Below are 24,615 nucleotides of genomic sequence, written 5' to 3'. Positions count from 1 at the left end.
CCTATTGGTTTGTTGCAACCCTTTCCTTTTAGTACCAAAAAATGAGAAAGTATCTTGATGGAATTTATCACAAGGTAACCCAACATGCAAGGAAAAAATTGCATCTATGTTGTTATGGATAGATTAACCAAATTTCCTCATTTCTTTTCTTTATTCAAAAGTGTTTGTAGCAACACATGTAATGCCCGACAAAATACCCTAGAGAAACTTAAATATCTAACATGCAAACGGAGATAATAATTTTTTTTAACGTCTAATAACAACTAGTGTAACACATAACATCTTCATCTAACTCATTCATTAACCATTTAACCATTATGAACATACATCATTACGCATTTCATAGATTAATGCAAGCGGAAATACCGTTACATCATTAACTTTTCCCTAGGGTACTTCAACATCATTACTTGATTAACTACCTTAATGATATCTTACTCACAAGATAAGCATATTCCATCTTGAGTTAATGCATCATATTTAATTTCCCAACCATGAGATATGCAACCTACTAGATTATCTATCCATCTTGATATGCATGCCATTATACCATTCCACTAGCATATTTCATTCCTACTTTAAAATGCAAGACAATCCCATAATCCTACATTCATTTTATGCACCAAATCCAAATTTGTTTTAACCCAACATTTCCTATCTACATGCTCTTATCCTTTTCATGATAATGTAATCCTAATGCATAGGTATGATCCACCTTTACTAATCCAGTTAATCCTTTCTAACATAATCATTTCTTACTCTTTGAACATTCTTCTTGTAAGGTTACTTTACATTCTAACTTGCTTTCTAAACATTCCATAAAGTAATAGAATTAAACCATATTGCAAATTCAATTCTATTTCAACCATAACAATTGAAATTCTAAGATACATAGATCACATCCTTACAATAATACAATTACATCCCCAATGTCTCATTACAATTTATTAAATAATCCCAAATCCAACTACAATCCATCTTACAATTACAAGTACATAGAATACATCATGAGCATAGCTCTTCCTACTACAAGATTCCAACTACTACGTACAAGAATATTACATGTATTTCATCATATTCATTACATAAATGTGCTACAAGGTACATCCATAATCATCATGAGGAAGTATCCACATCCATGCATGAAGAATCCAAGAGAACATCCCAATGGCTAAAAAGCACCAACCACCCGACCATGTGGAACCAAAGGAGCCACCCCCCGTGCTAGGAGAAGACACAAGGTCCCAACACACACTCTAGACCTAAGCTGACACTCTAACCAAAGAGACTATCCACACAAGGACACTCATGCAAGAACCCACACGAAACAACAAGAATAAACTTCTAGAGGTGTATAACTCATCAAGACATAAATACATCCAATAAGGATTAATCATAAATCATCAAGGGGAAACATGTAGGAGTGGAGTGTCATCACATGCCATCCTCAGAACATAATAACATAAGGCACTAGCCTAATGAACATGTGGAGCCATCTCAACCTATGAGAGACCAAGGGAGATTAGCTTACCATCTTCATGACCTTCTCATGCTTATCCTAAAACATCCTCCCTAGGCCTAAGTCATGAGGCTCAAATCAATTGTTATCTTATTAATGAATCTACCTACCCAATCCATTAATTATTAGGTTATCACTTATTACAAATCATGGTAAACTCCCAAAGTGCCCTGGCGGTCTAGACTTCATGCATCCTTACAAGGAACCTCATGCAAGCCTATCTCTCGTGACCCCGGTCATCACATGGAAGTCCACTCTCCCTAACATGGCCCAAACAATAAATGCAACAAGAGGCTCATAATAACAATCAAATCTGGAATTGTAATCATCATACAACCATACACATACATGGTCATCCAAAGGTTATAAAGCCAAATAAACATCAAGAGCCTCATAGCATAAAAAAATGCATCAAGAATATAACCAAATCTGCTCATCAAACGAAACGAATAACAACAACAAGGCACATGAACTTGCTGGACTGAGCACAATAAATAACTCTCTCTCTACCACGACCTCTCAACATGATAGAGGCATAAATCCATCATAAAGATAACATAGAAGTGGAAACCATGAAAGATCATCAAATCAATCAAACGCTGAATCTAGAAAATGATCAATAAACATCCGAAAAGCCTCTGGTACAAAAATCAGATTCGAAAAATTCAACAGATAATAAAAAACTGAGCAAATACTGGAAATTTGTAGATTAGCGCATATGACATACAGTATAGCGCTTTTGGCTAATTGTTCAGTGCATATGAACCATCTTTCGGCACATATGACTAGTAATTCAGTGCATACAAACAACAGACTAGCGTATATGAATAATTCCATAGCACATATGACAAAATAATTACCTCATATGAACAAAACTTTAGCACATGCAATCACTATTTTAGCGCATATGATTCAGAGAGCAAAAAACACAGAAAATAGTAAAATTACGAGTCTAAATTAAAAATCAAGGGAAAATTTCCAAGTCTCTAAACCAACCGAATAAGTGACGTGCAGACAAGATGAAATGAAAGCAACAATCAGAACTCAAATCCATAAACTTATGAAGGAGAAAATGCAATTTCAAATGTGAAAGTTTTCAACCTTCACACACAGGAAACACATCCAGAAGACTCAATCCAAGATAAAACACTTCTCTAGTGAACATGAGACTCAAGGTGAACATGGAATCAAATAGGATTAACCAATGACAAGGAAAGCAAGGAATAAGTCTCTCCATTCTCAATCACAGCATGAAACCAAAAAACTCACCAAACAAAAATCAACACTCTCCACTACTCTTCTGAAAGTCGCTAGATTCACCAAGAAAGTAAAACCATCCATCAATCGCAGAGAAAGAACCAAAATCAACACAGGAGAAAATCTGGAAACTAAATGCACACAGTCGTGCACCTAGACAAAACTCTCAGCGAATGGAAATCAAGTATTTGTCCCAACCTATAGTTCAAACTATATGTTACCTAAAATTTCATTACCCATGTAATTTTAGCCAAAGGATGCATTTTTATCAAATGATTGCATTTACAAAAGGTACATTGCAGTGTTAAAAAAGAAAAGGGGGGTATTTTCATTCGTATTGAATAATGATAGATTACAAATTGAGTTCATGCATCTGAAGCATATTTATACATGCACTGAATTTCTTAAAACCTCACACAAGCCGTGAGCTTAGCATTTCTATCTTTCCTACATATCCAAAACAGAAAAGGATAGAATCAAATAGTGTGTAAGGATAACCAGTCATTGCCTTGGGTTGCTTTGACTGGTTATTGGCTGTCCCGTTGCCCTTATGACTGTTTTCTCGATCTTCAGATTCTGAAAAACCCCTACTTTCCTGCACAAAAGAGAAGAGGTGTTAGATCCAACAGATCTAAGCAATGAAAGATTATCCTACAACATATCATTTATCATATCCTATCTTATTTCTGTTTTGAAAGGGCGGGATAGATAAAGACACAAATCACTGCTTCAGGAGAAAGAAATGTTTATGCTAATGTGTTTGTTTCATGTGTAGATAATTAGTTACTCTAATTGGCATGTGCCCCTGACCGAGGCTCCCTTCGGGTGTGAGCCCGACATACCTTTTAGAGTAACTAATCTCAGAACATCAAAGTGGAATGATGAAGAAACCAACTGAAGTATCAAAGGGACATGTTTGTTTTAAATATGAAACCTTTTACTTTACTATTCATGATATGCATAAAAAGAAATCATTAATGGATAAACTATTGTAAGGGACATATTATTTCAATGTGAAACCTTACAGTATTTAAAAGGGTCAATACCACATAATGAAGATAAACAATTCAATGCAACAGGTTGGTATAGAAACAGAGTATCTAGTTTTTTTTTTAATGCATGTTCAAACAGTAAACTTCAATGAAATCAGAATCAACTGGTAATGAAATGAGTGTCACGAGCCCGTGCTCGAACTTCATTTCTACATAAGATCGAAATGCACAGTCAGGAGACATAAGGTAGCAATGGCATTTTATGACTAATTGGAGCAAGGAAAATCTGCATTGTTATTCAATCTATGTTGAAGTTTGGGAGAAGCTTGTAAAATGAATACGGTTATTACAGCATACAGAAGACATGGGTACCTTCACAAACCAGTCACATTATCTTACCAAATGCAACTAACAGGTCTCCAAACGAATCATTTCACATTTGCCAGCGCACTCCCAGCATGTGCCAAAGTCGGAAATTTAACAAGGATAAAACGCAATCAGGATCGTGAGCATCGACAAGAAGGAAGGCCAAATGAAATCTCAATGCCTGTAAGTCATTTTGATGAAATTCCAGAGGAGCTCAATTCAAGTGGAAGACTGTTGGGGTCATTTGATGATGGAGATCCTCAGACAACTAATCTTTATGTAGGAAATTTGTCACCGCAGGTGGATGAAAATTTCCTCTTACGCACCTTTGGTCGGTTTGGCCCTATTGCCAATGTCAAGATAATGTGGCCAAGAACAGAAGAGGAGCATAGATGGCAACGCAATTGTGGCTTTGTTGCTTTTATGAACAGAGCTGATGGTCAGGCAGCAAAGGATGAAATGCAAGGTGTTGTTGTTTATGAGTATCAACTGAAGGTTGGATGGGGTAAATCTGTGACGCTTCCTTCTCAAGCTCTTCCTGCACCACCCCCAGGTCACATGGCTGTCAGAAATAAAGAGGGTCATACAGTTACATGGTCAGGTCCTAGTTGCCCATCACTTTCTGGTGTAACAAGTCAGGTGTCTGAGTTGGTTGTAACTCCAAATATTCCTGACATTGGGGTTATTCCTCCAGAAGATGAGCATCAAAGGCATGTTATTGGCACCATGGCAATGTATGTGCTCGATGATGGATGTTCCTTTGAACAAGCAATAATGGAAAGGGGACGTGGCAATGCACTTTTCAATTTCTTATTTGACCTTGGATCCAAGGAGCATAGCTACTATGTATGGCGACTGTATTCATTTTCTCAGGTGGATACCGCCACAGTTACCACAACAGACAGGAAAGAGTCCAGAGCATGAAAGGGATTCTGGTACCACCTATGCCGCTAGAAGGAGCACTGGTAGTGGTGAATGGAAAGAAGTGAATCTTGGTGCTGGTAGGGAGCAAAGGGAATTAAGTTAGAACTTAGGGGATTCTTCTGGATGGCCATACCATGAAGATGGTATGCAGCAGTCTGCTCTCACACTGTCTCCTAAACTGGCAATTCCACAGCCAGAGCTAAAACCATTTGCAAGCAAGTCTGGGAAAACTGAACCTATTTTACCAGCCTCTAAGTGGACACGGGAAGATGAGGGTGGTGATGCTGAAGGAAAGCAGGATGCTCAAGGTCTTGGTTTGGGTTACTCTTCTTCTGGTAGTGAGGACTCTCATGGTATAGAAAAAGGCGAGAGACAAGAAGCTACCGTGGACAGCTTTCCTTTAGCCAATGACACAGGAATGAATGAAGAACAAAGGCAAAAGCTTCGTAAATTGGAGATTGCAGTGATGGAGTATCGTGAGTCTCTTGAAGAACGTGTCATGAGCAATCTAGAAGAAATTGAAAGAAAAGTGGACATTTACAGAAAGAAAATTAAATCTGAATTTGGTTTAACAGACGAAACAACAGATGGGGAGAACACAGCAACATCTAGAAATGGAAAGCAGTCAACTCGGGTCTCAGAGAGCATCTCTTTTGACCGAAAGAATAGACGGAATGAAAACAGAAATTCATCTTCAAAGAAGCATGCTCATAGTCATCGGAGCCACAGTATGAGTCCTCATAAAGCAAGTAGAGGACATGATAAGGGAGAAAGATAGAGGCCGTGATAGAGATGGTGACAGGGAACGAGAAAGAAAAAGAAAAGTAAGAGGATAGGCTGGGGCCTTTTTGATTGTGATATATTACAGTCAATGATGTTTTCAATTCAGAGCTGGATATTTCCTGGTAAATGTGTATGCAAAATGTGGAAAAAACAGACACAGCGTAAAAACCCTCTTCATACTTCCAACAACGGCATATTAACAGAGAATAAAGCAAGAAGGAGCCGTTTCATACCTGTAGAAAATACGATTTGCATTTAAAGAGAAGATTCAGAAAGCCCCAGCACGCCTTCAATGAAACCTGGGTTGTTTTAAAAAAACTGCAATCAAATTTGTCTTGGGCGGCAACACCAGTAAAAACACATGTTCTTCATCAAAGACTTCACAACGCGATGGAAAAATCAGAACAGCAATGGCGGCACCAAAGGGTCTCAAACCCTCGAAAACTTCTTAATTGTTTTCATTTTGCAAAAATGGGAAATGTGCGATAGGAGTGTAAAGCTTTTAGGGTAACAAAAGCCCTTTGTAATTTTTTATATTCTCCCTCAAGTCCGCTGGGCTTTGTGAAAACAAAGTAAGAATAAAACAAGACATATTTGATAAAATAAATGTTTAAATTTTCCATCGATACTATCAAATATGTTTTATTTTATTCTTTTTATATTTTGTTTTCTTTCTTTGTCTAAAACTGTATCTCTTTGTAAAAGGTATTTAATTACAATATAATTATAAATTGTAATTAAATATTATTATTTAAAATGTAAAAGGTGTATCCATGTGCAAGAAGGAGACTAAGTCTTTTGACTTAGTTTTGAAAGATGAGTTAATTTTGGAGAGATAAGGCTCTCATTGAAGAAATCTTTTCAGTTTGGAGACGTAAGGAGAGCATATAGGAGCATGCATAACCACTTGGGAAATATTCAAAAGGAGTTGAGATAATTTTGGAGACAAGAACGTTTTATAGGAACATGAGGTTGTTTGAAATCAAATGGAGTGAATTTAGGGAGGTTGGAGCACTTTTAGGCAAAGGGTCGAAGTTGGACTTTTCCACCATTTTGGGGAGCTTTTATTGCTTGGTTGAGCTTTTTAAGGCTGTTTCTAGTGGTCTTTTGGGTTGGTTATTCATTAAAGAAGACTTTTCCATGTTTGTAGCCCTTTTTGGTGTCTTCTAGACTCCTCTTTTTGAGGCCCTTTTCTTGCATCCGACCCAATCAGTTGGAGAGTTTTTGTACTTAGCGCCTGGAGACATTTGATTTGGAGGGAGTTCAGATTTATGCAAGAAAAGTGTTTTCAGAGACAGTTTTCTTGTCCTTAGCATTTTCTTTTGCATGGATTCTGTAACTCAGATTTAGAGATATTATATATGTGACAGCATCTTTTGGAGCGATTTTCTATGGAATCAAACCTTGGTTTTCCTTCCAATTTTTTGTGTACAAGCATGATGGATGAAGCTAAATTTGTGAGTTATGTTGCTCCTTGTTTACTTGTCTCAGTCAGTACCTTAATATAGGAACGTGTGTATGTTTGCAGGTCATAGTATGTGTTTTAAAGTTCAAAATTTTTGAGTGAAACATTATTATTCCTCATTGGTTCATCTCAAGACCTTATTATGAAATACTTATGCAAACTTATAACAGGAAAGAAGTGTTTATCAATTAAAGTAGAATATTGTAGACTGAGATCGGTTTTTATCATTTATCTCTCACATTTTGGTGTATCACCAGGTTCTAGTTAATTTTAGTTCAGTTTTAAGTTCCATTTCTGTAATTTCTTATCCTTTACCCTGCAAAGTTAGTCCAATACTAGAGAGTATCAGGTAATTATCCAATAGGAACCGGCCTAGGAACCGGAGGTTTCATTTCAGGTTATGCATTGCCCACATGCAGAAGTGAATCCCATGTTAGGCCAGATTGCTAAACTTATAGTTTAGTAGGGTGCAAATTTGTGACTTAACACTATATATTATATCTTATACACATAAATATTTCCTATGAACTATAGTCCAAAACTATATAATAAATCATTTTCCCCATTAAACCTGCAAGCAACAATTTCTACAGACACGGAGAATAGAAAGAAATGAAGATCTTTACAAAAGAGAAGAGCTCCAACCTGGAATTAGAAGTAATCGAAGAAATTTGACGAAGAGCTCCAAATCCAAAATCCAAACACAAGCTCCAGCAAAACAAGTCAAAATCCAAATATTGTAATAAATCTCCAAGAATGGTAACCCAACAACAAACCCAGACTACCCAATAAAAGGAAATCCAAAGCAAAAAATCCCTAGCCAATGAAAATAAACCAAAATATAATATTTTTTACCAACCCCATGTTAGGTTACTTTTATATTTTCCTTTTCAAATTCAACCAATGAGAATGGAGTGTAGGTAGAAATAACACAAAATCTTCTTATACAACTAAGTGGGAAGATATTATTATTTTATTCAAATGTGCTCATACACTCCCACTAGTAAATAAAGTCCACTATATAAATAAAAGAAAAGCCATAAATAAATAAATAAATCAAATAGGGAAATTAAAACCAAAAGCTCATAAATAAAATAAAAAGCCAAATAAATATTAAATATCAAATGAACTATTAAACCATAGGCAATAAATAAATAATTAAATACCAATAAAGATTAAACAATAAATACTAATAAAGATTAAATAATAAATACCAAATAAATATTAAAATATCAAATAATTAAATACTCAAGGCCAATAAATTAAATACATTAAAAATGAGCATTATTAATTATAAAATCACACATCGAGGATGACATAATTAATCTAAACATAACCAAATAAATCAACCATCTCTAACATACTCTCAATACTGAAAAGATCAAACTTCACTAACTGACGTGGCGAATTACACCAAGACGCTTACAACTCATGGTGAACACCTTAGACCTAGAGTATGTGTAAGGAACTCATGTCATTTCCGAACCACATAAGCCATTGGAATTAAAGACACGCTCAGACCTATGAAGTTAGGTGGAGTCGGTGTCTGGTACTTGCAAGATCCTGCAACCACAAAAGAACGATACAACATATGCATATATCTCATAACAGACAAGTGATAGGGTATCGCGATGACACATCCTGCTCACAATGAGTGATGTGACATCGTCCCTCTCACAAAAATATTCATACAATAATCAACACATCTCACAAACATCTTATCATATGTAACCATGAAATAGGGTTAGCATAATCATAATCAACATCAAGTCCATGATCAACATAATCTATCAATGATCCATCACATAGTAAGCATATGAAGTCATCACATACATATATCCATCAAATCACATGATCAATAATGATAGTATCAACATCCATATAAATCATCAAAATAGCATATGTCCAATAGCGTCTAACATCAATAGTAAGTAACTGAAACCCATGAGTAATCATCATCCGAATTATCAAATTAGTCTAGACAAGTCTATCAAACATAAAATAATAGTCAACTCTAGTCAAAATAGGTCAAATCAAGGGTGGACACTACATTCTCCCCCCCTTTGCCTAGGCTTACTCCTGGAAGCCTGAGAACAAATAGGGGTATAGCTCTCTCATCTGCGTCGCATCCTCCCATGTAGCCGAAGAATCATCAACCAGATCCCACTGGATCCTTACCTGCTCTACGCTCCGACCTTTGAGGGACATCGTTGTTCGTCCTCGACTTGTAAAGCATTCCAATCCAGCACATGCGAAATATCAGGATGATATAACCTCAAAACTGAAACATGAGAGACATCATGGATGCGAGACAAGCTAGGCGGCAAGGCAAGGTGATAAGCCACAGGACCAATCTGCTCCAAAATCTTGAAAGGTCCAACAAACCAAGGCGCCAACTTAGAGCCTTTTCCGTAACGGATTGGACTCTTCCACGGTCGAACTCTCAAAAACACCCTGTCACCAACAGAAAACTGCCTGTCCACTCGATGTGCATCCACATACTTCTTTTGCCTATCCTGTGCGGTCATCAAATGCTCTCTAATGCGAGCCACCTGCTTCTCCATATCCTGCAACATCTTTGATCCAATACGCACTCTATCCTCCAAACAGTCCAAACTCAAGGGTGTACGACATGGTCTACCATATAATGCCTGATAAGGAGACATACCAATAGAGCTCTAGTAATCATTATTGTACGCAAACTCAACCGAATAGAGATAATCTTCCCAACGAGATTGCTGATCCATCACGTACATCCTCAACATGTCCTCCAAAACCTGGCTCACCCTCTCTGTCTGTCCATTTGTCCATCTGTCTCGGGGTTATAAGTTGAACTAAAGTTCAACTGCGTGCCCAAATCATGCAGGAGAGCTGTCCAAAATGTTGATGTGAACACTGGATCGCGATCTGATATGATCCTCCAAGGAATACCATGCAACCTCACAACTTCCTCCAAGAAAACTTGAGCCATTGTCGCTATTGTATATGAAGATCTAATCGGAGAAAAGTGCGCTACTTTGGTCAATCTGTCTACAGTGACCATAATAGCATCATGATTGTGTGAAGACATGGGCAAACCAATTATAAAATCCATAGATATAATATCCCATTTCCATCCTGGAACCAAATGTGACTGTAATAATCCTGCGGGATGCTGATGCTCTACCTACACTCGCTGGCACTCTAGGCAACATGACACAAAATCTGCAATATCTCTCCTTATACCAGACCAATGATATATCTGTCTCAAATTTGTGTGCATCTTCTTAACACCTGGATGTGCCAAGTAAGGTGCACGATGTGCCTCTGACATAATCAAATCTCGAAGACCGTCTGACGGTGGAACATAAATGCATCCCAAATGTCTAAGAAGTCCATCTGACTCAACTGAGAAACCTGCAAATCTGCCCTCAAGAGCTCTACCTGCGGCAACCTCCTGATACCACACATCTAAAGGAAGGGTATTGAGAATAAAGCTCCTCAAATCCACACCAAGAGACATTGCTGAAATTTCATGCCCCCTGTGGCTCAATGCATCTACTAAAACATTCTCCTTACCCTGGATGTATCTCACCTCGAAGTCGTACTCGCATAAAAACTCCATCCAATGCCTCTGCCTAGCATTCAAATTCGGCTGCGTGAAGATATACTACAAACTGCAATGATCATTGTGCAACTTGAATCTATGACCAAGGAGAAAATGCCTCCATCTAACCAAAGCATGAACCACTGTCGCTAACTCAAGATCATGGGTGGGATAATTCTGCTCATGATCTTTAAGTTTCTACGACTCATATGCAATCACGTGACCATCCTGCATCAACACTACTCCTAGGCCCTCCAAAGAACCATCTGTACATACCACAAAATTCCCTAAAGGGTCTAGCACTGCTAGAATAGGTGCATTAATCAAACGCCCCTTAAGGATCCCAAATGTCGTCTCACACCGCTCTGACCAAACAAACTTATTCCCTTTCCTCTGAAGAGATGTGATAGGATGGGCTATCTTGGAGAAATCCTAAACATATCTGCGATAATATCCTGCTAAACCCATAAAACTTCACACCTCTCCCACATTAGTGGGTGCTGTCCAATCAACAATCGCCTGAATCTTCGAGGGATCAACTGTGATACCCTCTCCTTAAATCATATGACCAGGATATCTCACCTCTATCTGGAAGAACTCACACTTCACCAAATTGGCGTATAGCTAATTCTCCCTAAGACACTACAAAACCTGCCTCACATGATCCTTGTGCTCCTCAACTGATCTTGAATAAATCAAAATATCATCTAAAAATACCAATACAAATTTGTCCAAGTACAACCTGAATACACCATTCATTAAGCTCATGAAAACCGATGGTGTGTTCGTGAGACCAAAAGGTACCACTGTGAACTCATAGTGGCCATATCTAGTGCGAAAAGTTGTGTGATGAATGTCCGCCTCATGAATTCTCAACTGATGATACCTGGACTTAAGGTCAATCTTGGAGAAGACCTATCAGTTCTTCACCGTCACCTTATTGAGCTGCCTATAATCAATACATAATCGAAGATATCTGTCCTTCACAAATAACACAGGTGCACCCCAAGGGGACACACTAGGACGAATAAACCCCTTCGCCAACAACTCCTCCAACTGAACCCTCAACTCACTCAACTCCTGTGTGGTCATCCGATAGGAAGCCTTAGAGATAGGCTTAGCTCCTGGCACCAAATCAGTATCTCGCGGAGGGGGCATACCTGGAATCTCACTAGGAAAAACATCTGCGAACTCTTGAAGAATGGGATGCTGTTGCAATAAATCCTTTGAATTAACTCCCTCATCCACATCTTTCACTCTAACTACAAACAACTGGCAACCCTTACGCGCAAACCTTTTCATCTGCATAGCAGAGATCATGCGAAGAGAGATAGGTCTCTGAATACCTACAATCTCCACACTCTTCCCACTATTATCCACACACTACACTTGCTTACCTCTACAATCTATCTGCACTTGCTGAGATCCAAGCCAATCCATACCAAGAACCACATCATAAGATCCCAAAGACATAACACGAAGATCCACAAAAGTATGGAAATCCCCAAAGATTAATGGACAACTGAGCACAAGGGAATCCATCACCACTTTGGACCCCGTAGCTAACTCTACCTACCACCTATCATCCTGCTTTGCCGTAGCAAGCCAGCATCGCTCTACTAAAAAAGGAGAAATAAAAAATTCTGATGCTCCTAAATCAAATAACATTGAACAAGAGATACCACTTATCACACTTGATGTCTCCACAACGGTGGCCTGATGCTCAACTTGATGGTTATCAATGGCCACAAATAACCGATGGGACCTGCCTGCATCTCCAACTGTAGGCTCTAAAGTAGCTGGCTTCTGCTGCCCTGACATCTGAGAAGTATGCTGAGGACAATGAACGGCAATGTGTCATGGCTGTCCACATGCAAAACAATCCTTCCTGCCAAACACTCTACTACCTGGTCCTGTACTCGACTGCTGATCACTGCCTCTACTAGAAGCCAGCTGCAAACTCTATGCTGGCTGAGGAGTAGGTCTCCTGTCATGCTGACAACTGCGACTCCTGTCACTCTGAAATTTGGCACCCCGTGCAAAGTTCTACCCCTGAGAATACTTCTTAAACTGCTGACCATTGCGGAAAGAAGGATGACTCCTAGCATAACCTGAAGATTGTTGCTGAGATCCTCTCACAACAGATCCTGTAATAGGTGCACTAACTGCCTGTCCTCCTGTCACACCTCCTAACGCCCAGAGCAAGATTCTCCTTCGCTATTCTCACCTTCTCCACAGCTGCCTCCAAGATCTTAAGTTCGTGCATCCAAACCTCTCCACTGAGACCTCTCACAAAGTGGTGAATCAACATCGGCTCATCATCTGCAATCCCAACATATTGTCTAAGCTCGAAGAACCTGCGCTCATACTACTCCACAGTCATCCTCTGCTATCTAAATCGTGGAACTCATCGGGCTTCCTTTGCCTCCAATGATCTGAAAGAAATCTAGCACGAAATCGCTCCAAGAATAACTCCCAAGGTATCATCGCTACGTCCAAATGCAGCTTTTGTTCCTCCATGTGCCACCATGTCGTTGCAAAATCATGAAGGTGCATAATTGCACATCTCGCCTTGGTGTTACTACTACACAGGTGCATGGCAAAACACCTACCTAAGTCCAAAAGCCATGTCTTCGCCTCCATGCCACTACCTAAGCCATCGGAGGTAGGAGGATGAGTCCTCATCAAATCTATCATGTGGCTTGCTGCAAGTGCCTCCTGATCCACCTCAACTCTCCTCCTAGTAGAACACAAACACTCTCTCTCCTGATGCTCCAAATGTCGAGATCCCTTCTGTTGGTTCTCCTCCGACCTCTGTCCTAGACCACCAAGAATCTCTTGAAGAACGTTCACCAACTGTGGAATCACATCATCTCAAGGCTGATCCGCATCGTCTCTAGGCTGATCTTGCTGCTGCTCCTCGTGGTGCGACTCCTCGGAAACCTCAAGACGAGGATTTCTACGAGTACCCATGCGACTAGCACGACAACGATCTCTACCCCTAGGAGGCATCTTGTCTAAGCAAGACGCAAACGGAAACTATAAGCCAACCATCTAGAACAACTATAACTAGAAAATAAATAGGAGGGATAAATACCATTGGGCTACCCCATACTAATTGCTAACATTCACAATGGGCTCAAATGAAACCAGAGTACCCAATGTTTGAACATGGGCTCTGATACCAAATGTAATGCCCGCCAAAATACCCTATAGAAACTTAAACATCTAACATGCAAATAGAGATAATAATTTTTTTTAAACATCTAATGACAACTAGTGTAACACATAACATCTCCATCTAACTACATTCATTAACCATTTAACCATTATGAACATACATCATTACGCATTTCATAGATTAACGCAAGCGGAAATAACATAACATCATTAACTTTTCCCTAGGATACTTCAACATCATTACTTGATTAACTACCTTAATGACATCTTACTCACAAGATAAGCATATTCCATCTTGAGTTAATGCATCATATTTAATTTCCTAACCATGAGATATGCAACCTACCAGATTATCTATCCATCTTGATATGCATGCCATTATACCATTCTACTAGCATATTTCATTCCTACTTTAAAATGCAAGACAATCCCATAATCCTACATTCATTTTATGCACCAAATCCAAATGTGTTTTAAGCCAACATTTCCTGTCTACATGCTCTTTTCCTTTTCATGATAATGCAATCCTATTGCACAGGTATGATCCACCTTTACTAACCCAATTAATCCTTTCTAACAATCATTTCTTACTCACATTCTTCTTCTAAAGTTACTTTACATTCTAACTTGCTTTCTAAACATTCCATAAAGTAAGACAATTAAACCATATTGCAAATTCAATTCTATTTCAACCATAACCATTGAAATTCTAAGATACATAGATCACATCCTTACAATAATACAATTACATCCCCAATGTCTTGTTTGTTGAAAATTTTGTACACTTGGGGAAATATACAAAATTGTGGTTTCAACCACAGTGTGTGAGTAAAACTCTCCTAATTAAGGGAAGGCCCCCCCTATCTAACTACAACTTTAAAAATAAAATGGGATGGGAAAACAGTCTTTCTTCTTTTTTCAAGAAAGCTAATATCATTTTTTCTTCATAGAAAAGTGATAGCAATTTAACATAAAACAACAATAACAACTTTTTGAAATGAAATGAGAGAAAGGAAATGAAGTTTTGTGAAAGCTCAAAGACTTTTGTCACTTCCTTCGGGATGGGACAACAATATCAAGCTGAAAGTCTTGATTTTATGAAGTCCTATCTACTCTTTTCTATACTAACGCTATCAAGGACAAATTATAACAACTCAAAGACTGGGATATCTTATTCTTTTCTACATAAAACAATGTGAAGTAGTATAAGCTTAAAGACAAAGCTATTTCTCACAAAATCTGATCCTAAACTCTCTTAAGAATAAGTGCAAACACAAAGACTTACAGCTCCTCTCAAAAGAATAGTTAATCTAATTTATATTAACCTCAAATATTTGCAGCACAAAGCCTGCAAATCAAATTCGATTAAGTTCTTTGAAGGAACACCTTCAAGAAAGATAATATAGAACACAAACTCAAGAATGTATCACAAAGACTCAAAGCTTGAGCAATTTCCTTCTATTTCTTTCAATTCTTGAATTCACACATGAAAGCTCAAAAACTTCTTTGTTGTAAATTTGGCAGAGTTTTTGCTTGTTTTCCAAAAGATAAAGATAACAATAGACCTCTCAAGTATTTATAGAAGAGCAGTCTTGAGAAAAAAGTGGGAGGATCCTAATTAACTTGAGAGATTCTCTCAACCACCAAGACTTATTCAATAACTAACTAAGACTTATTCCAACTACAGTCCTAACTGAACACAACTTGTAGTTGCCTTACATGTAAGTACAAAAGTGCAAGTAAAGACTTAACTTGCAATTTACAAAAGGCTTTTACATGCAACTTGTCAAAAGAAAAACTACAACTAAAAGATTTCAAATCTGAAAAAATACAACTAAGTGTTGAAAAACACCTAAGCTGCAGCATGTGAAGACATGAATCCTTCGAACTTCTGGATGATCATTCGTAACTCAGTGGGATTCGGTTCGTGGGTGTTCTTGGCAACAACCATGGTCCTCACAATGGTATCATGGCATCGAAGAAGCATAGAGTCGTTCTTCTCCAAGATGGACAGGATTTCGTGCAAAAAGATTTGATGTTTCATCAGAACCTGAATTGAAGCAGCTAGAATTGTTCGCTCCTCCATTCATTATGAATCCTCATCTGTAGATCTGCGAGCACTTCTTCTTCTGGTATCAGCTCTCCGTTCTGACTCATTATGTTGCAAGAGGCCTTCTCACAATGGGAAACAATGCCTTGGAATACTTCACCCCGCAATCTCATTGCATCATCAATCTCCTCAATGAGGGATTTGAGAACAAGGGCTTTATTCTCTAGAAGTTCTTCAAATTCCAAGTACACGATCCTCGAAGGAATAATGGCATGCTCATGAAGAACACTCAACTGTTGTTGGGGCATGGTGTGCCAAATTGTCAAACTACGTTCAACCCTTTCCAAATTTTGTTTGAAAGTGTCGGAGGTATGATTCAATTTTTCTTCAATGGTCTCCAACTTAGACATCATTTGGAAAATGTCTTTCAACACTTGTGCACATAGATCATGAAGTTGATCCACCCAAAAATCCAATGCTTGTACTTTTTGAGCAGCTCTTTCAACTCCCCGAATTGACTCTTGAGAACCAGAAGAACTTGTAGGATTACTCCCTTCACCAACAGGTCTTGTAATTTTATGAATAGTTGCAACAAGTTGCCGGTTCTCCTCTTCTAGCTTGTCTTTCTTTGCTAGAAGTTCATCATACCGTTGCACTAGTGAGGCTACGGATTGCTAGGCATCATGTTTCACCACTTCATGTGTTTGTTTGCCCAATTCTATACTTGTAACCCTGTAATCAGCAACTTGCATTTCTTCACGTGGCTTATCCACAAGGGGTTCAACAATTTCTGCCACTTTCATCTTATTGCTATCAACAATTACTCTTGAGATTGTCTTGGCCTTTTTAACAACCTTGGGCCTAGACTGTTTGAGTTGCTGATAGTCAAAGACATCAAGAGAGATTTCTTGCCTTTGGGGTAAAAGAACTAAGCCATGGAGGTAAAACAACTAGTTCTCCTCTAGTAGTTGTTGAAGGTGAAGGAGAAGCAGTTTCTGTTTGAACAACCATGGTCACCCTGGGAGGAGTATCTGTTTGGATGGCGACCATGGTTTTCTCAGTAACCAATGGGCATGAAGATTGCCTTATAAATTCTTCAAAGCTAGAAGTAGAGGTATCATTCTCTGACAAATGGATACATGCAGGGTTATCCTCAGGAATTTCCAACGAATTCTCTTGTTGATGATCAGGAGGCGGCTCAACTGTTGAAATAGGAACGACATTCTGAGGAGACTATTCCACTATTATGTCAGGAGGAGAAAGAGGCATCTCAATGGAAACTGGGGAAGTAATCTCATGAGGTGAGTCCGCTAGAGACTTAGGAGCATCTTCTGATTGTTGTTCTTCTGGATTATCAGGATCAATCACATGAACGTGAAACCAGGACTTTTCCTTTCCATGAACTTTCGGCTCCTCAGGAGGAAGCACTACTGCCCGACTAACCCACAATTTGATCTTGGTGCCTGAAGATGATGCACCTTCCTTGTTGTGAATCTGAATCTCAAACTTGCGTCCAAGAGGCCCCGTAGAGTCATCTTCTTTCCCAACCTTGATCTTGATGAGTCTAACACCATTACCTTTGAGCCAAGTTTTGGTGCTAGCCAAGATAGACTGAAATCTTTCAAGAATGGGCGTGCATTCTTTATGCGACCATTGGATTAAAGGAAGTGGGGCTTCCTCAACCCTTCGTGAGACGTACTCTGGATCGAGCACATGACCATCATCGATCATTCCTTGCGGAATGTCCACCAGGTTCAGATCAATAACCTGCTCAACAGTAAGCTTGCAGTAGTCCATCTTGAGAACCTCCATTTCCGCACGGAGATCTACCCAAAAATCCTCAATACGATACACGTGCACGAAGGACTTTTTGATCTTTTCCTTTATTCCTCGGTAATCAAAATCTGCCCTGGACTTAAACCTTTTGAGTTTAATCTCTTGCATCTCAGTCTCCATAGCTTTGGCTTTGACGGATGTGACAAGAGAATATCGACCAATTTTCAATGGATTTGTTGTAGAAATCCCCATTCCGACCTTATGTCTGACAGATTGATGAGCGTGCACAACCATGATTTGTCTTCCCAACTCCATAAGAATGATCTTATCAGTTGGGTATCTAGGGAGCATGTATGGTTGTCCACTGTAGCATCCGACCCTCACATAAGTGAAAGTTGGGAATTGAAGAAACAAGCACCCATACTCATTGACTCTTTCCCATGCTTCATCTGACACCCTTCTGTTCTTTAGAGTCTTGTCAAATTGGCACATGAAGTAACTAAAGAATGCATCTTGAACTCTTCTGAAATGTAATCTGTTGGGTCTCAAAGGCAGCTGATCATAATATTCCCACACAGGTATAAGCGAGTGGTCACCCTTGGTAGAAAGATTAGGGAAATGTCTGAGTGACGCTGCCAAATACACTAAGTATGAACTCATGTAGAAAGTCATGGTGGTAGGGACTACGGCAAGTTGCTCACACAAAGCACCACTGATAATCTCTCCCCATGAAATGTGATGGGATTGCCTTATGAACATGGTAAACTGATACATCTAGGGTTCAAAAACATTAGAGTGCTCAAGACACATCATCTTGCTAAGGAGAGTTATGATGTCTCCAATTTCCCACTTAAAGTCGCAACGGTACAACTTAGCCCACCTTGAGAAGGCGGCTCGTGGCTCATGAATCCACCTATTGATATGACGTTTACAGTCCTTTTCCCTCCTGACATAGTACTTGCCTGCACTATCCTTTGAAATTTCCATATAAACAGGTGCTAGTGGTATTTTGAAGACTTTCTCAATTGTATCTGCATCAAGGTGGATTATTGCCTCACCATCATCATTTTTAATGGTTGTCGTCTCTTTGTCAAAGTGACGGGCGCAAGTGAGAACAAATTCAGGTTCTAGGGCAGCCACGGGAAAAGAGGATGCATGCTGGATATGGCTGTCCAACAGCCGTTGCATATTACTATCATGCGGATTCTCCACTCTCTTGAGGAATCCTGACCTGTCCACATGCCCTATCTCCATGTCTTTTATGTGATCCAAAGGAGAGGAAACTTGCAAAGGTGAAACTTCATTCTGGTACTTGTCATATTTATACTTCATCTTCTTCAGAATAGGAGAGGATGGTAAATTTGACATTGAAGGACAACCTGGTATACTGCAATGAAGACTTAAAAAGTGTTAAGGCAACATCATAATCAGCTGCAACCAACTTTTTTCCTTCTTCAAATGGGAAGAACTCCAACCCTTTCACTTCACGAATTTGTGAGAGAAAGATGGGAAATAAATGGGAATGGTGGAAATTTGACTTTGACCAATTTCGGATCTTGGGGAGAGTTTTACAAGTATACAAGTTGGGAAGAATGAACATGCAATCGGACTTTTAAAACCCGAATGCAAGTATACTTGTAAAATGGAAAATGGAGAAATGAGTGAAAAATGAGATTTAGACTTGTGGGAAATGATGTGAATGCAAAGTACGGATATAAGCAATATGGATGGATAAAAATAGGAAGGTTTTGGGAATGTCATTTTCAAGAAAATGGGAAGAACTTTGGACATGCAATCCGGTTCTAAAAACCCGATTTTGGAAGCATGGGAATTTTTCATCTTTGCAACTTGAAATTTCACTAGAAGATGGTTAAATTCTTATAACCATAAGGGAAGATCAATTATTCACAAATTGCCCTGCAAAGGGGAAAATCTCTCTCACAAAACCGATTTTTGGGGCAAAACTAACATATACACAAATTTACAAATAGAAAGGAAAAACAAGAAGACAAGAAAACAAGAAAATGAACAAGAAAAGAAAAGAAATAATACCTTGTTTCAATCTGAAATGCCTCTTCAAAAGATGAAACAATCTTTGAAAGAAGGGAGGAAAACTCTTCAAATAGAAACTAACCACATTCCAAAACCCTAGCCACGTTTTTACCAAAATGCCATGGGTAGCAAAACGTGGCACCAAATGCAAATTTAATGGCATAAGAACCAGTCAAATCTCCATCAAACCCCAACGCCTAGGTATAGCAAGCAAAATGACTTGGGAGATGAGAGATCCATGGCATCTTGGAAGAGAAAATCGCGGTATTTAGCAAAAACGTGTTTGCTATTTAACACCAAAAAACCAGCAATCATAAACCCCAAATGGCATGATATGTGTTTGCAAATGCATAAAAATAGGGAGGAATCCAAAACGCCTTCTATCTCCCAAACAATCTCCACAAAAATTGCTTCAAATTTCCAACAAAATTGCCTTCCTTAGGTCGTCGAGTTTTTGGAAAAGAAATGCAAATTCCATTTTGCATGCAATAGAGAAAATTGGGTTTTAATTCCCATATTACAAGTTTAAAATGTTACTTTTCTCTCAACAAGGCAAACTTAGGTTTTAAAATCCAATTGCAAGTTTAAAATTCCTCTATTTACACTTTATGGAGAAAATTGGGTTTTTTGGACACAATAACAAGTTTAAAATGTCACTTTATTCCATTTCTAAGCAAAATCGGGTTTTGGAGAGAGGTATGCAGTTATAATAACTTGTAAAGGGAAAATAAAATCCCTACAACAAGTTTTAATAACTCAATACATGCAATAGGGGAATAAAATCCCCATTACAAGCAAAAGACACTAAAATAGGGGTTTTACAAAAGAATTACAAGTGACTTTTAAATATGCAATTTAAAATTAACTTGTAACTTATCCAAAAAATCCCTATTATGACTTAAAAAACCCAAAAGCATCAAGGGGGAAATAAAAAGTAAGTTACAAGTTCTTTTTTCAATAAAGTGCACTTGTAATTAGCCAAAAATTTCCCTACAAAGACTAAAACAAAGAAAATCATTAAAACTTGCAATTCAAGGAAAATTTCCCACCTGCAGTCAGAGAGAAAAAACTCGAAATTGAAAGAAAGACATAGCAAACGAACCCAGAATGCGATGAAATTTGAAACGTAGTTCGAGGACAGAGTGATGATTAAGCCAGTCCAAGGGCGAAAAAAATTACGCCTCGAGAAGCGTGCCGTAAAGTAAAATTTCATTTTTTGACAAAAAATTTATGTAATGGTCCTTCATTTTTGAAAACAAAAATGAGGACATGTCTCATTACAATTTATAACATAATCCCAAATCCAACTACAATCCATCTTACAATTACAAGTACATAGAATACATCATCAGCATAGCTCTTCCTACTACAAGATTCCAACTACTACGTACAAGAATATTACATGTATTTCATCATATTCATTACATAAATCTGCTACAAGGTACATCCATAATCATCATGAGGAAGTATCCACATCCACGCATGAAGAATCCAAGAGAACATCCCAATGGCTAAAAAGCACCAACCACCCGACCATGTGGAACCAAAGGAACCACCCCTCGTGCTAGGAGAAGACACAAGGTCTCAACACACACTCTAGACCTAAGCTGACACTCTAACCAAAGAGACTATCCACACAAGGACACTCATGCAAGAACCCACACGAAACAACAAGAATAAACTTCCAGAGGCGTATAACTCATCAAGACATAAATACATCCAATAAGGATTAATCATAAATCATCAAGGGGAAACACGTAGGAGTGGAGTGTCATCACATGCCATCCTCAGAACATAATAACATAAGGCACTAGCCTGATGAACATGTGGAGCCATCTCAACCTATGAGAGACCAAGGGAGATTAGCTTACCATCTTCACGACCTTCTCATGCTTATCCTAAAACATCCTCCCTAGGACTAAGTCATGAGGCTCAAATCAATTGTTATCTTATTAATGAATCTACCTACCCAATCCATTAATTATTAGGTTATCACTTATTACAAATCATGGTAAACTCCCAAAGTGCCCTAGCGGTCTAGACTTCATGCATCCTTACAAGGAACCTCATGCAAGCCTATCTCTCGTGACCCCGGTCATCACATGGAAGCCCACTCCCCCCTAACATGGCCCAAACAATAAATGCAACAAGAGGCTCATAATAACAATCAAATCTGGAATTGTAATCATCATACAACCATACACATACATGGTCATCCAAAGGTTATAAAGCCAAATAAACATCAAGAGCCTCATAGCATAAAAAAATGCATCAAGAATATAACCAAATCTACTCATCAAACGAAACGAATAACAACAGCAAGGCACATGAACTTGCTGGACTGAACACAATAAATAACTCTCTCTACCACGACCTCTCAACATGATAGAGGCATAAATCCATCATAAAGATGACATAGAAGTGGAAACCATGAAAGATCATCAAATCAATCAAACGCTCAATCTGGAAAATCATCAATAAACATCCGAAAAGCCTCTGGTACAAAAATCAAATTCGAAAAAGTCAACAGATAATAAAAATTGAGCAAATATTGGAAATCTATAGAATAGCGCATATGACATACAGTCTAGCGCTTTTGACTAATTGTTCAGCACATATGATAAATCCTTGAGCGCATATGAACCATCTTTCGGCGCATATGACTAGTAATTCAGCACATACAAACAACAGACTAGCGCATATGAATTATCCTCACAAATCACCTCCAACAGCTCCGGAAGAAATCTCCTATCTCTTCCTTAAAAGTGCAGATTGAAGCATGAATGTCAATTGACCATATAGCTGAAGTATTCTCCCAAACTGACTTCCATGAATGCTGATGCCAAATTTAATAAGCTCAGGTATTAAGGACTGTAGTATCCCTCACTCACAAATGCAACCCTTTGGAGGATCTTTCACCACCTCAGTTATGCAAATCAATGGGAGGTATCGTTCCCAATGATCAATAATGATAGAAACCCCAGTTGGTTCCTTTACCACGAAGAACTCCAAATCAAAATATCAAATCCTCAATGATTAGAAGCTTAACTTGACCTTCTTTCATACTTTTTCTCCAACCTTTGAAGAAGCTTCTAGAAATAATATTATTTCACTTAAGTGACTTTTTATGATACAATATTAATTTAAGTCACTTTATTAAATTAATTAAATATAAAATTACCTTTTAATTTTTATTTATTTGATAACTTTATAAATAATTAACTTAATACTTTTTAATTAAAATAATCAATTAAGCTATCCTTAAGAAATATAATTAATTGGGACAACTTAACTAATTATTCTACCTCCAAAAATGGAGACATCACAATTTTTTCAAATTATGAATGAGGTATCAAAATATTCTTTTTTTTCGATGTTTATTGACATTTATTGGCAATTATGGATTTATGAGTATCACTCCTCTTATATAATATATGTATACATATACCTCTACATATGTATGGACGTACCTGTACCTGTACCGTACCCAAGGAAAAAGAAAATTGGCGTACCCATGAATCCGTAACTATACCCGTACCCGAATCGGTAACTTAGCTGTACAACATTGTTATGCTTTGTAATTGAGTTATTTAATGCTTATGATTGTTAAATCTGATACTATACCATTTCCTATTGTAATATTGGTTGAAATGTTTAGTTTTCCATGAATAAGTGCAAGCACAATGATTGAACTTTAAAAAAGTACAAACCAGACTTCTTATCAGCAACCAATCTCTTAGTGGCATTGTCAATCTATCCTTCCAATCTGCAAAATTTTCAAAAAGAGAAAACAGGCTTGCGACACTACATCAATGAAAGTAAAATAGGACATATTGAAGATAATGATTAAACAGGACTTCTGGCTAATAAATGCTTGAGCTAAAGTGTGTCTCTTTTAATTTCTGTTTTGAAGTGATTAGAATTCAGTTGGGTGCATATTTGATGATTAAGTTTTTTATTTTCTACATTTTTTATATTCTTGCAGGGTAAAACTTATATTGGGATTACATTTATCTTTATTCCTGTTTTCTTATTATTCTGTTGTCAAACATGGATATTTGTGTTTTTCACATTGTGTGTATTTGTTGACTTAGGAGATTAGAAATGCAATTGAGACGACGAGATGTGGAGATATGGATGGAGCGTCGACGCCTACCACTGCAAATGCGAAGGTACTATCAATTTTTTACCAAGGCATTTGTTTATAACTTTTGATGTCCATCACAACAATATTAATTTCATAGGCCTCCCTTGTTAGGAGTGCATGAAGGTTTTGTTCATTCTTGAAGCAATATACTTACTGGGGATTGGCAAAAGCTGTCTTTAGGCTGACCATTAAGAGAATAATTTAGTTCATAGGAAATATTGGGGTAATGTACATCATATCTATTAAGCTCTATATATTTTAGCAAAATTCAATATTTGGAGGAATTTACTTCAACGAATTTTTACCTTTTGTTCTTTACTAGAGCTTAACTTAGTTTCAAGCAGTCACAAAACTTTAGAATTAAGATAAAATGGATATTTTTATATATTAAGACCCCAAATATTAAATTTGGAAGCAAGATAACTAAAACTTGCAAAATAATCCACTCCAATGTAATACTCACAAATTTGAGGTTGTTGTGCAATGGGGGTGACTTGCCAATGCTGAATTGTATGTAT

The 24,615-nt window shown here is 37.9% G+C and overlaps 1 protein-coding gene and 1 pseudogene across 1 annotated transcript in view; both read left to right on the top strand.

Annotated features, from left to right (window-relative positions):
* Positions 1-24,615, top strand: part of LOC131064874 (probable cyclic nucleotide-gated ion channel 20, chloroplastic) — a gene marked incomplete at its 3' end in the record, with an annotated part of 363,668 nt that overhangs the window by 290,723 nt on the left and 48,330 nt on the right. Inside the window, 1 exon segment of the mRNA XM_057999185.2 lies at positions 24,045-24,122. Coding sequence (XP_057855168.1) covers positions 24,045-24,122 — 78 coding nt within the window.
* LOC131876353 (protein RRC1-like) lies at positions 4,270-5,161 on the top strand (annotated as a pseudogene).

This window comes from Cryptomeria japonica, chromosome 5 (assembly GCF_030272615.1).
Source record: "Cryptomeria japonica chromosome 5, Sugi_1.0, whole genome shotgun sequence".
In the NCBI taxonomy this organism is placed as follows: Eukaryota; Viridiplantae; Streptophyta; class Pinopsida; order Cupressales; family Cupressaceae; genus Cryptomeria; species Cryptomeria japonica.
The sequence above is the reverse complement of the archived record's forward strand: the minus strand, read 5'-3'. Positions and strand labels throughout refer to the sequence as shown.